Source organism: Bombus huntii, chromosome 10 (assembly GCF_024542735.1).
Source record: "Bombus huntii isolate Logan2020A chromosome 10, iyBomHunt1.1, whole genome shotgun sequence".
Lineage (NCBI taxonomy): Eukaryota > Metazoa > Arthropoda > Insecta > Hymenoptera > Apidae > Bombus > Bombus huntii.
In genome coordinates this window covers 11717924-11732633 of record NC_066247.1, presented here as the reverse complement: position 1 = coordinate 11732633, position 14710 = coordinate 11717924, and the positions used below count along the sequence as shown (strand labels likewise).

At 38.2% G+C, this 14710-nt stretch overlaps 3 protein-coding genes across 3 annotated transcripts; 2 read left to right on the top strand and 1 right to left on the bottom strand.

Moving 5' to 3' along the window:
• Positions 1 to 4687: 4687 nt before the first annotated feature.
• LOC126870566 (zinc finger protein 713-like) lies at positions 4688 to 6232 on the top strand. Its single transcript, XM_050628383.1, has 2 exons — positions 4688 to 5381; positions 5955 to 6232. The coding sequence occupies exons 1-2, from the start codon at positions 4688 to 4690 to the stop codon at positions 6230 to 6232; spliced, it is 972 nt and encodes a 323-aa protein (XP_050484340.1).
• Positions 6233 to 8212: 1980 nt separating this feature from the next.
• On the bottom strand, positions 8213 to 10534 carry LOC126870019 (uncharacterized). The gene has a single exon (XM_050627315.1). It carries the CDS (start codon positions 10511 to 10513, stop codon positions 9755 to 9757), a length of 759 nt encoding a protein of 252 aa, XP_050483272.1. The 5' UTR covers positions 10514 to 10534; the 3' UTR covers positions 8213 to 9754.
• Positions 10535 to 10901: 367 nt separating this feature from the next.
• Positions 10902 to 13640, top strand: LOC126870020 (uncharacterized). The gene is made up of 2 exons (XM_050627316.1): positions 10902 to 11257; positions 11664 to 13640. The coding sequence occupies exons 1-2, from the start codon at positions 10902 to 10904 to the stop codon at positions 12019 to 12021; spliced, it is 714 nt and encodes a 237-aa protein (XP_050483273.1). The 3' UTR covers positions 12022 to 13640.
• Positions 13641 to 14710: the final 1070 nt, after the last annotated feature.

Below are 14710 nucleotides of genomic sequence, written 5' to 3'. Positions count from 1 at the left end.
TGGGATAAAATTCTATACCGATCGATCGGTCATGTGCTCGTGACAGCGGTACAAGAAGATCCGACGAGGCACGCGGCCTGATGCAAAGTTTTTTCTGTTTATCGAGCGATTGACTTTTTTCATTTACTCGCAAAACTTCCATAAAAAATTTATTAGGTCAAGTCAGAAAGATATTCGTGAGCGTATTAAAACGAAGATCCTCCAAAGTTCAAGCGTAACTTCTACAAACTCGAAGTTGACCGATCTTACAACGAAGTAAGAAAGTAAATTAATCAAGATTTCAGATTCATCGATACTTTTATGAGTTTCATGTTGATCAAATCGTGTTTCAGGTAATTTGAATTTCTATAATGTGTACTAGAAAGTTTCTAACTCGAAAATCGTTGAAAATCAAATTCGAACAGACGTTCACCGATGATAAAAACAGCTTCCATGCCGTGAGCTGTTCATTTACCGCTAACACATTCGAAACATGGTGACATTCGAACAAGGGAACTACTTGTTAGATATTACGAGCAAAAGGACAAAGCTTACTTACCCGTCTTAAAATTTCTGGATTGTTTAACTGTCAACATCTCCTTAATTATCGACAACTGTAACCTGCGCCAATTATAATGCGAACTTCTCGGGAACGAGGAAACTGAGATATTCAGTCATAAAACTCCCTTCTCATGTATGTTCCAGCTATTGAAATAAAATATTTCTATTGACTATCGTTATATTTATTATCGTTACTATCATCGTTGCAAAAGCTATTTTATTATTACTTTAAGTTCGTCGAGTTTATCATCAGCTAGTTTGCTATTGCGATCACTTTGAAAGCTTCGAATGGCGTGTACCTAAAATGCGTTGCAAAATGTAAGGGAAGACGAGTATACTCGTCGAACTCGGATTATGTGCGACTGCTATAACACAGAATTAAGTCGTAACGAAATAACTAAAATGACGATAAAACATAAAATGACAATAAAATATTGCCATTTATTCCGGTTAAGCGATAAATAAACGTTCCTATACTTTCGAACGTTCTTCTAAGAAATTTAAATTCGACAAAAGCGATTATAGAAATGTACGTATACGTATACGTATCTGTTGAGGATAGGAAGAAAGTTGTTATTGCCAAGCGAATTTGTTTGCGCGGGTAGCGCGATCAGGCGATGCAGATTGATCAGTGAAAATCGGATGGAAACGGAAACGAAGAACAAATTTTTCGATGAAATGGCTTGAAGGCTTTTCCGCTTGGTTACGAGTCGTTGTTATGACGTTCAGGTTGTAAAGTAAGACGGATCGAGGGATTCTTAGAGAATTCTCGTTCGATCGGCCGATCCATCAAAATCGCGACAGAACGTTTACGTTTTCCTAGCGAAAAAGGCCTGGGTAAATATTGCCAGTCGCTTTTCCGGTATTTCTTTGAGCGTATTCTTGCAAGCAATATCAAGAGCATTTCCGAAATAATCCTTTTTAGAATTTCTCAGCTTCGAAGAACTCTCAGCGAACTTTGCGTAGCTTTTATTTGGCATATTTCCTGTCGTTAGCGTCTTCTTTGATTGCTTTCTTAATATTCAACGAAAAATTGAATTTTCGCCACAAGTCAGCTATCTGTAAGTCCGCCAGGTAGATATAATTAGCAAAATGCAGTTACGAACTTTCACGGATTTCATTCCTTTTTCGATGTTTTTAAAACATTCACAGCGTTTTCAATAGCTATTCTAATCATTGTTCTAATCGTACTAATGTCTCCGGATTATCGTACTACCTTTGAATGTTTCGCTATTTTTGTAACGATTAAACTCTTGACACTATGCTGCTATTAAAAATTTCAGATGACAGATCCTCTTACTGAAACAGTGTTTAATATTTTCGTTAAATCAATCTCTTTCTCCCTCAACTAGCTATTATTCGTTGTATCCATTCGCAACTATTCTAAGTCTTATCTAAACGATCGAAACGATCTCGCTTTCGTCCTATATGTAAACATCTGTCTTTTTATTATTATTTAATTCGATCCTATTCGTGACGGTAATAATATCGTTACCGATTATTCGTTAACGAAAATAATAAACGTACCGTAATACTAATCGTAATTTCCTTTTGTTCTTTAATCATCGGCTATTCCCTTAATTGTTTCGTGTACTTTATCATCGCGCACCCCGTAAGCGATTTTTGAAACTGAACTCCTAACGTAGTTAACCGGTTAAATCCTCTCTGATCGTCTACAGATATTTATCATAGAAATTCTTCTAAATGCTACCTGATTAGTAATGGAAAAATTTCTCATATTCGTTTTATAAATCGGCAACGAATTAACGATCTTCGCATTTGCTCAACGCTCTTCCTCGACGAAGAAAATTCCCTTCGCCGTTTTGAATTTCCTTACACACGTACATTTCCTCTCGCCGACTCGAATCTTTTAAAAACCGTGCTCGTTTTTTTCCTCGATTTATCTATATGTCGATCTATATAACGACGTCGTATTTACGCAATCCGAAATATCACGTACTTGACGTTATAAACATCGTGTCGTGGAATCGGTAGCGGAACGGTCGCGGAAAATCCCTGAAGTCGGTTTTGTACAGGAGTATCGTTTCGAACAGAAGGACAAACTTGCTGCAAGTGTAACAGAGATAGATAAAGCATATCGGAGGGAAAATAGACGGCAACCTATGTATGGCCTGTGGCCCGTTCTCGCGAAGGGTAGCTTAACTTGGAGTGTTACAATAAATCAAAGACGCACTTTTGCGCAGCTCCACCCTCGTAACTTTTGCAGAATACCATCCCATAGAGAACACGACTATCCCATAGCAGAGCCGACTGTCCTGTTTCATTGTGTCTAAAGTACCTTCTCGCCGGTTCCATTTCATCGGACGTATAAACAATTTATCGTTGCTTCCTGTCACGCGTCCACGGCACTCGGATTCGATATCGAACGTTGAGAGAAACAATTCGAAGAGAATTATCATGCGAGATGTTATAATAAGCCTTTGACGTTTCTAGATTTTCTAATTGCGGTGTTTAACGCGAGGTATCGTAGCTTCCATGTGCCCGAATTTCCAATTTTTTAAAGTTTAATTGCTTCAAAGTGCCACCCTTCAAATTTTTCACACGTTTCAAATTTTTTTCAGAGTTTAGATCTCTTCTGCGTTTTAGACTCTCAAAGAATCGGAATTTCAGAGCTTCGGAGTCTCGCGATCCTTCGTAGTTTCGAATATACAAAATTTTCTTGCGATGATCTTGATCTAATCCTTTTATCGGTTTACTTTTGTTTATGAATATCAGAGTTTATGATTTTGGACGTAATTTGAAGTGACAATTTTGTATGAAAGTATCTTTTGCGGATTTTCTATTTGAACGTTTTACTAACGTACTTCTGGTCTGGGGTATTGCAGTTGAAATGAGTGCGATAAACTTGCTAATTTTAGCTATGATTCTTTTGTTTGGAGTGTATTTTTATGTTTGGTTATTCGTGTATGCTTATTTTCGTTTTATTCATTAGATGTCGTACTTCTATGAGGTAGTGGTGAAGGGTTAGACAATGATATTTCGTTCAACTAACTTAACTATGTCTAATTTATTTTATGATTTACTTTAGTATATATTATACTATTTAGACAAAAATTTGTCTAGATTACATTTTTGTCAAGCATATATGTTTTTATTATACATAAGGACTACAACAATTGTTCAATTTTACGTTCTAATACATTTTACATATGTCCTTCTCATGTATCTTATTCATAAAAATTATTAATTATTTCTATTTACTTCGATTCGATTTTCCTAAAATCGCAGTCAAATATTAAAAAAGTATGTAGCAGTCTTTCTTTTACATCATATTATCATGAAAAGATTGTCATGTTTCTTGTACTTTACAATTATTCATCGATAGGCGATAGGTATCGTCAAAAGAAATTTCTGCAAATGAATTGCAACAAATTTCTTTTGCATTCGATAAAATATGAAATTTTTCTTTCGAAATTTCGATAAATATACAATTTTAATATAATCCTCTCGATTGAATATTGTAAAGTCACATACGTTAATTTCAATCAACAATCATGATAGATCAAAAACAAAGCAGTCCGCGACGAAATACATGACATATCTAAAACTAAAGGTATAAGGCACAAAGGTAAAGATAGGCGTCGAGCATGCAGAGCTGCGAATCGACAATGCAATTCCTGTTGATTCGCCGAACTCGATTTCTCTTTCTTTCTCTATCTCCTCGTCCTTTCGATCGGTTGATTTTGTCAAAAGGGCAAGAGTCCGTGGCCGTGGCGACCGATTAATTTCCGACAAAAGGGGCTGCGTATCTCATAGCCCTCGATCGGCCCCTCTAAAGCCTACCTTCGCCCTTAGTGGAGAAGCGTGTGTCCCTTTCTCCCTCACCCTCGTGAGTGGGGCAAGTTACCTTTTATAATGAAACCATCCAATCCGGAGTGGAGGGTGGGCACACGACGTTGCTATATTACCGTGGGGTGAACGCTGTCAGATCTAACAGTCGTCCTTGGGATATCGTGCTTCGAAAGTGCAAGTTGCAAGAAGTTCATGGATAAATATTGACGATTTCTCCAGTGATGAAACTTGAGCATCGTCCAGGCGTTACGTAAAGTCACATACCATCGAAGAAGCATTGTTACTGCGGAGATCGAAGAACTTTTTATCGAAGACCACTTTCAAATTCTCCAACATGTGCGACGAATTCAGCGCAAGATTGTTTCGGCCCTGGAGCAACTTAGATACGCGGGACTACTCGAAACAGATCGAGGTACCAGTCGGTCATGATGATGGCCGTGACATCGTCGTTGCTTGTGAAGGAAAAGAAGAAAAAGGGTGTTACAACATCTTTATGATCCGTGGTAAAGCGATCGAAGCCAGTTCCTCGGAAATCGGAGTTTCTTCTCTTCATTTGCCTGAAAACTCTGGTGGCTCTGGACCCAGTGAAGAACAACTGACATCAAAGGTTGTTCATCCGCTAAACGATAATTCGTTGCGCACAGTGGATCATCTAACGTCTCCGGTTCATCACATAGTAGATCCTGTTTCCCATCCGATGTACAGCTGGAATTCGTTCCGCAAATTTAATTTACCGCACTCAACTTCGTTCGATGCTGTGATGATGAGTGCGCGGTTACCGCCTCAGATGGGAATAGCCTATCCACCTTGGATAGATATTAGAAAAACGCAGTTTCTCAGCGCGTTTCAACCTTCGTACGATGTTCGAGGCAATCTCAATGCAGAGACTATGGACCGTACCGTCCAGATCTTGCAGCGACAGGCAAAGGAACCGAGGAAATTGCGTTCCAAAAGGTTTAGATGCGAACACTGTAACGTCGCGTTTAGCAATAACGGACAGCTCAAGGGACACATCAGAATACATACCGGTAAGCTTCTTAATATATTTATACACCCGGAAATTTCATAATATATTTACCTACCGGTTATCTATAAATAGTCTGATATCCCGTCGTTTAAGGATAGGATAAACTTCTAGGTCGCTTCTTAAGTAAACTTTAATCGAAGTGTTGTGGTTGTTTTTGCGATTAGAGGATATACTTTAGTCCTAGAAACTTTTAAACTGTCGAATTTTTGCACTCTCGAGCTTTCGATATTTCAGTGTTTCAAAACGTCGAAGTACATTAATCTTTCGATGTTTTGGAGTTTCAAAGTCTTAGATCGTTAAATCGTGCAACGTATCGAAACTTTAGTCTCGAAATTTATGAATTTTCATATATCTAAATTTCCATATTTTCAAATATATTCGGATATGGAAATAATTCAAATTTCCAAACGTTCGAGTATCGAAATCGTTCAGGGTCCAAATATGATCTAAGTATTCAAACTTTCAAACGCGAGTCGTCGTGTTTCTCTTTTTTCCTATAATCCTCTTTTAAATTCTTCCAATTCTTGACATCGTATAAAAACAATTTCTAAAAGAAAATATTTTCTAATTGCAGGAGAAAGGCCGTTTAAGTGTGATGTTGAAAATTGTGGTAAAGCATTTACGAGAAACGAGGAGCTAACAAGACACAAGAGGATTCATACCGGACTTCGACCGCACGCCTGTCTCGTTTGCGGAAAAAGTTTCGGAAGAAAGGATCATCTGAAGAAACACATGAGGACACATGAAAATCGAGATTATAGATTGTCGGCGGCTACATTGGGAATGTTTACACCGGGCCACATACTGTCATCTCAAGGACTTCTATTTCCACATTACAATTTTCCAACATGACATATTTATTCCTAACGACTACTTTAATTATTATAAAGCATAAATATAATGTATATAATGTATAGATGTTATACGGATATTGAATAATGGTTGTTATCTTGATAGAATGATTCTTGATCTTTTTCAAGAATCATTTATCAAGTTTGTTTTATAAATCGTACTATATTTTTTATACAATATCCTTTATAACACCTTAGCGAATCTATGCTGCTAGTCGAATGTACATACATTATAAATTTGTAAGAGAGTTTATAAAAGAGCTTATAATTATTTATACATATATTTATGACGAATAAATTGTTATCTGTTTCTTTAATTGATAATTTTCAATTTTATTCTTGTCAAATTTACACGTTCCTTAATCGATTCAACTTATAACGTACTGAGTCGGCATACGTAACGTTTAACAAACGGTAAAGAGATTTCTAATCGAGTTCTCGATTTTTGATAATCTTAGACAAAATTTATAAACTATTTTTCCTGTTTTATTATTTGTTGGTAAATTATTAAGTCTCTCTAAAACTTCATGGTTTCCAGTTTTACCTAGAATTCGTATAAATCTATTATAATTACGCGTGTAGAATATTCTATCACTGTGTTATTGCGTTTTACGATATCGATATCAATGATAGTCCAGTCGTTATGATTGCCAATTTTCAAATCAAAATAGGAGACTGTAACGAACGACGATCTTCGTTCTTATGCTAAAACAAAATTCTTGTTTACGTATCACTCGCCTCTCGGAGCAACTTGAATTGTTATTTACTCCCATTAAAATCTCTGAAGAATTTTACTCCCTCTTACTATGCATCCAAATATAAAAGACAATTAACAAACAAATTCTATATGACACAGTGATTTTTAATAAATAAAATGGCCAAGCAATCTCAGAGCTTACAGTGAAAATACAAACGTAGATGAAGGATTAAGGGCCAATATCTATTCGCAAATAAGTATTTACAAATAAATTTAAAAGTAAGCGTTTAATAAATACGAAACGTTAAGGATCAAAGGCGTCGAGTATCGACACCACCATTTTCTCGACAATTAAATTTAAGATGGCTGCACGAAAATCCAGTTCGAAGGGTAGAAAAATCTCATTCATGTTATAGGGTGACTGGCGAAGAAGGGCTGGTACAAGGGAGAACGAGGGTTGCTCCCTTTTGCTTTCCGGAAGGGTCGGTTACCGCGTGTAAGTCTATCCCTGCCCTTCTTCCGTTTTTTTTTTGTTCACCATCGTTTTCGTTGCAATACGTTCTTACGCGACGGTTCGTGGCCGCATACGTAAATGTTTCGGTCGATTGTGGGGTGAGCAACCGCGAAGGGTAGTTGGCCAGATTGTGGCGAAGAAAAAAACCCGAATTCAATTAGTTTCCCTTCCGAGGAGATTATTGCGCGGCTATTAGATTACGTCTACGGCGGAATCGTTGATCGTTTAACGAATCGTGGGGCAGAGAAAATTTTATACGCGACGCTATATTTCAGAAATTATATCTACATCGACGTTAAGGAACACCTGAAGTACGTTAATCTGCACTGTTGCTACGAATCGTACTGCGTATTGTCAAAAAATTCCAATAGAATTCTTTCCTACGTAACGATATTGTTGTTTTAATGTACACTTTCGTCGTAAATTTATATCGCGTTGTAACGTTATATAGTTGGCGCAACCTCAAGACTCGTTATAACAAAAAATTTGCACGAAAATTTGATTTACGTGAGATGAGAAAATCCAGTCAGCTTAGGACTGCGCTTTTATACGAGAACATGCGGATTTCTGGTTGTGTGTCGGGTAGCAGCATCCCCGCTGAGACGTGTCTTCGAGCTCGTCGACACCTACCTACTCATTTACTGAAATACGACAACATAGGTTCTTAATTTTTTTCACCTTGTATAAATCAGTCTTTTATTTATTTACTGTTCCTTCTTCTTCGGTATTCGTTACACATAAATATTCACAATGATACGAAATGTAATTTCGCTGCCTGGAGAGACGAGGTCTCGATTTTATGGTGTTGAGCGTTTGGTTGAACGTAAGTCAGATTACCTGTAATCCGATTTTATGGTCCTTAATCTCGGATTACCACAGAACCTGTGATGCTTCGATTGTAACGTCAGAATTTCGGAAGGCGTGTCTTCAACGTCATTTGTAGATACTTGACTCCAAAACAAGCCCTAAATAAGCCCAAAATGGATTTATTTCACAATGCTGATTGAAACTCGAGCTTTCCTTTGCTTCCTTCTGATGTTTATATTTACATTTTTCATATCCGAATATCGTAATAAATTAATCGTATGATTAATAATCTGCGACAAGAATTCATCGTTTAATTTATACTTCAACTATGACGACAGGATATCCTCCTACGTTACTACCTAAAAAGTAAAGATAAGATATTTTCTTTTAACATGGTCTGAAGAAATAACACAATTTGCGCGTATGTTGGGACGAAGAAACGATTTGATCTCGATTTCTGGCAAATGCTATTACTCAACAACATCGGGAACGCTATTCAAAAGTTTGTATTCTTTACTCGACACCCCATGGATATGAGATACGATTATCGAAAGAAGACCGAGGGAACAGGAAGAACACCCGGTGCGAAGACACCATTGATTCCGTTTCGACGACTCGCGAACGGAGCAACACTTGCTCACGTTTCACGTGCAATTCGTTTCAGTTTTCCATTGAAAACTAATTGCGAGTACAACGATCAAAGACACTTACTACTTTTTCTTCTCGTTGCCTAATTTAATTTTTTCATGCCATAATCTCTGAATTATTTCCTTAAAAAATATTCAACGATATCGAAACGTGGCTCGATTCGTCAACGATAATCCGAACGATGTAATAAAGTTAAAACGATATTTTCTAATAAGAAATGCTTCTGACTCTCTCACTTCTTGCTTGCAGATTTTTAAAAATTATCAACTGCCAAATTTTCTCAGTTTCAGCGATTCCTTCGCAGTCCAAGAAGCATTCGATCTTTACCGTCATTCGTATTCGCTCGATTCATAGCCACTGACGTGCATCTCGCTCCCCGGGTGGTCCTGTATATCGGAATGTTTACCCAAGTCATTGTTACGTCTCTGACACTCGATGCGTTCCTTTTCCCGTTTAAGAATCGTTTAGCCCCTAATAGACGTCGAGGCCTCGTCGCCCGGCGCTTTCAGGTGGCCATCGACGACTACCCCCGTGCTCCATACAGTGCACGACTCCTGGGGCGCGTTGACTCGCTGATATATGGATCGTTCGCGATCACAGAGATCACGCACGACGGATATCGGGTCGTTTGGTTGACCGTTTTCAAAGAGGAACGTTAGCGAGGCCGTTGTAGAAGAATATTTCGTGAAAAATAAGAAAAGAAGAGACGTACAGAGTCAACGGTTGCAGCTTATATATTTTAGTTAATTGCGATTTATTTTCTCTGCGCCATTTTATTTATTTTAATCTATTTGGTATTTTAATCTGTTTTATTCTATCTATCTGTCGTAAACGGTTGAGAATGGCCTCAGGTAAATTCACTTCTTCTTTTTCCTCTTCCTCGAAATACTCATCTTCGTATCTGTTTTCTCCGTGGGAGTCTTCTCCACAAGTTTCATTAACTTCATCTCGTACTCCGCTCTCTTCTTCATCGACCAAGGTCTCGGTGTCTTAAACTCCAAATCGATATTAAACGTCCTGTCACCGTTGTTACTCTTCTTCTTCACTTTGAATATAAATATATTTGGATTTTCCGCCTTAGCGGTCTTGTCGGTAGTTTCTTCCTGATCGCACGCTTTTTCCGTCACCTTTTCGTCGGATTTCTTCGCTCGTGGATACAGAGTAACCGTTCTGCTTCCTGCAGCCGGAGGTTGATCAATTTCGTCGGTGACCATCGCAACAGGCCGAGACTCCTCGACACAATCGCACGGAGGATCGTATTGTTGTTTCACCTCCTCTTTCTGAGTTCTAATCACCAATCTATTATCATTGATAGTAACTTCCATCTCCTTGTAAGGCAATCCCCTCTCCGCGATCTCTGAACGAAGCTTACAAGGTCTTTCAAATTCTTTGGAATCAGACGGCATCGTGGGACAACACGGTGGAGGTTTTTCGATTTTCGATTCAGAAGTAACGGGTCTCAACGAACGCTTGCTGCAACACATACTCTCGGGACAATCTGCAGGACTTTTATGCTTGGCCACTCTTCTTCCAACAGCGGAGGATTCGCAACAGGGTGAACACGGTGGCTTCTTATCTGACGGGGGACATCCACATTTGTAAGTCGCCAGCATCATATTTTACAATTCGTATAATTCGTGCTTGTTGCAAGAAGATAGAGAAGGAAGAGGAAAAAGAAGAAGGTTAGAACACAGGGTTTACATGGGGGAGAGTTAATTCACGAGTTTGGTTAATGAGAACGGAGGATGGATGGATCGGTCGAATATTATGAACGTGTCCGATTTCTCCAATGTCTTGAACTAGTTGCAATAAAAATCGATTTTTTAGTCCATTTTAATCTGTCAGAACATTTATTAACCCCATCCTTCTCAAAAATACCTATAAAAAGTAACTAATATCTAAATTACAAATTACAAGTGTCAGATATTTATGCCTTAAAATAGATCTTCCGGTTTGCCGAGTTACTTAGCCTGTCGTTATTAAATTTGTTTATCGAAATCAGAGATGTATGCCTGCCCACCTATGCCTCCTGTACCCTGCCCACCGGAATGTCCACCCTCGAAACCGAAATACGATCCTTCTGCAAGATATTACCGAGAAATTGGGACTGCGGTGATTGGAAATCATTTGATAATTCGTATGGAAAGAGAAAAGGGAAAATCGAAAAAGTTGAAAGGTTGGGATCCTCCGTGCGATTGCGACGTGATAGAAATACAGAGGCCGACGAGCACCCAAGGGCCGAAAATATTGAAGAGGACTGACAACAATCGGATCCTGTTCCGTGTCGAGTCGAAGAACGCTGCTGCGAAAATAGACGAGGAAGATACCAAGCCTCAAGCCATTTCTTACGAGGTACAAAGGTTACATAGAAAATATTAAATATAAAATTGAAATATAGAATTAAACACTCGGTTATTAGTTTTGTATACGATGAACTGAAAAATATTGATTATACGTATATCGTGTATGATCTTTCTACAAAGATTTGAATTGGAAGAAACAGATAAATTGTTACTTTGCGTACGAGTGAATTATCGTATCATTTGGAATACGTGATAGGTAACAAAATACTATTGGCTATAATATTCAAGGTACATGTATAATTATGTACGAATTTAAGACCGATTTTTTGCACAAGTATAAAGAATGTAAACAAGTATAAAGTACAAATGTAAAACAATGCAACAAGTATAAAGATGTAAAATCGAAGAATAGATAGAAATATAGTATAACAAACGCTAATGTCACGCAGGTTGGCCAATGTAGGGGAGGTCCAAACACGAATAATCAGTGCAGGACGTTCACTATTTACCCTGTTCTCGATGGTTCCGATGCCCAGGAAGTCCATACGGATCGCGTGACCGAAGGAAACGAGAACGTGTTCATGTTAAAAGTGAAAAAGAAGGGTATTTCCGTTGATCAACCGAGAAGAAACGTAGAACTCGAGTTGAGAACGCCTAAACCACCGACACCACCGGCACCACCTCCGGAAGAACCGATACTGAAATATCAACAACCGACCCGAAACGTTGATTTTACGCAAAACGAACATGATACAGCGAAGACGATGTCAAAAACAAAATTAAGAAAAATTAAAAAACGGGGGAAGATGGGAAAAAAATAATTTAGAATCTGTAAGAAACGTTTCATCGTTTGAAAAAATTCAAAGCACGTAGAGAAGTAAATAAAGGCCACGCTGTTTCGCATAGTAAAATACATTTAAGGAGAAAACAATTTTAAAGAATTAAAAAAGCTCGTCCTCTTCCTTGTAAAGATCTAAGAGAAGTTTTCTCCAGAATCATAAAAATCATTGTTACATCGTCAAAATTTAAAAAGTGAGACAACTTCTAAAATATCATCGAACATCTAGAAGCCACAGAAAGTCGCCTTGGAATTATTGAAAATACTACTAACAATTTTACTACCTAAAAAGCCTCGGTATTAGCATTGTCAACACTTACCGAGTCATTGTTACAACGAACTCGCAGGTACATCGTCATTCTACGTATTTACGCCGAGACTACCGAACGATTTCTGAATGAACTTGCAGACAGGGTTCCTCAATGAAGTTCGCAAAAATGTAAGAACAGGTCTGTGATGCGTAAAAGTGTGCGAGTCAGCGTGCCTCCTTCCTCGTTCATCTATAGCAGAAGCATCTGTAGAAAATTGTTTCGTTACGGCCGAATGAATCGTCCTCGATGCTCCGCTTTCCCGAAGAGGTCCTTGGATCGTCAACGAGGAATCGTCAATGAGGACGATCGATGATGCGACGCCTCTCCTGGGACCTTATTGTGAACCATTCGAATTAACGTTGGGATGATCCTTGTAATTGCCTCTAACGCCTTCCTTCCTTTTGTAATTGTTACTTCACAACGATCATTGCGAATGACAACGGGTATTCTGCGTAGCGTAGCATTGACAAGTTTCTCAGAGGAATATAGGATGGTATTTTTTAATGATTCTTCTGATTGCACGCTGTGATAACGGGAAATTTCGGTGAATCGGATAACTTGACATTTTTAGAATATTATTGTAATTTGGAATTTCTTGATCATTTTTACGGAGGTCTTTGGTTTCTTGGTATCTGTGCCGAGCTAATAACGATGCATGTGCGTTAATTACATAAGAGTAACAATAATATCGAATTTTTGATAATCTTCTCGACGATCTGATGTTTGCAATTTTTCTATATTTCCAACGGCAGAAAAATTCTCAATTTCTACGAAATCTCAAACAAATAATAATTCTTTCGTTGAACAAGACTCGATAACGCGGAGAAAATTAAACGAAAAGGTATGGAGGAATAAGAAAGAAAAGCGTGGCGTGTCCATAATCGCGATCGTCGTGGCTGTTTATAAACGCAGTCGTTCTATCCGTGTGGTCGGCTAGTCTAACAAAAGTTCTGGTCAATAAATTAGACGAACAACGAGAAGGACGTGCTCCCGATGTACGAAAAATAGCGTGACACGTATGATCGCGTCGGTAGGTGGAAGAGCGAACGTCTGTTCCAGTGGCAGTCTGTCGTAAAGAAAAGTCTGCGGTCACCGATGAATGGAACGACAAGTGGCCAAGATATTATACGTGGGACGAATCTCTTCAACGAATAGAAAGGAAACTTCTCGAGGGAGGGAATTTTAGGGTGAAAAGATAATTGGAAAGACTTCGGTAATAGAATGAAGAACTTTCGCACGGTCCCACGTAAGTTTAAGAATCTTTTGTAACATGTACAAACAAATCTTTAGACCTCCGAGATACTACATGGAATAATTTTTCTAACATTAGAAGATAGTCTAATTGCACGAAAAACGATTGTTCTAATATTAGACAGTATTAAGAATTGTTCTAACATCGAAAGAAGATAGTAAGTAGTTCTCGAAAAAACGTTAAGAATTTTTAAGCTTGAGCAAGCTGTGAATAGAGATCAATTAAAAGGCAAATCTTTTTCTTTATTTTATCAATTCGTCGCTCGATGTTTTAAATTAAAATTCCTCTATATCGTAGCAGCTATCTATGCTCAAAGAATCGACAGAAGATCCTTCAGTTACGCCCATAATCGTTCTTTGGGAACAACGTGGATCGTTTCATTTTTCATCGAATGGAATATCCTTCCCATGATATCCACGATGTTACGCTGAAATATCGTCTTCATTCGGTGTTCTTCATTGTCTGCGGGTCCCCGTATTTTTTTCTTAATTCTCTGACACTAGAAACGGGGCTCTGGTGGGCGGGTGGCTATTTCTGCTGCTTGGAAAAAGAGTGAATGGCGTCCAAGTCGAGGTCCATTCAGACGAGCACCTGACTCCCGACTTTTTCAATCGTGAGAATCGGTTCGAAGATTTTTCGGGGTCGATTCGAGGTTATGATGAAAAAACGAGGGAAACCGAGAAGAATCCGTGGCTCCTCTGAGTTTAGGTGGAAAAGTGGTTGTGCTAAACTTCTAAAGAGTAACTTAGTAGAAGAAGATGTTCTTCAGGATGGTCGAAGCTTTTGTGCATTTCACGGCGAAACTTGTACGCAGTTTATCAATTTTCAAATTTCAAATTTAGACTCTGATAGAGATTCTATAATTGTTAAAAATAATATACGAAGGGATTTTTTACAATTGAAGGAAAATGACATCGCAAGGTGATCGAAGCTCTTGCGATTCTTAAAAGAAACTTTGTAATGACTCTCACGAGGCTCTTCTCAATTTTTAGCTTTACTAGATGTTATATTTGAAGATATTATATTTACCGAAAGCAAACTTTACTAAAAAGCTATTCTGCAAAAGTTTCCCAAGATTTTCTTTATTTTCTCAATTTATTCTTCTATTA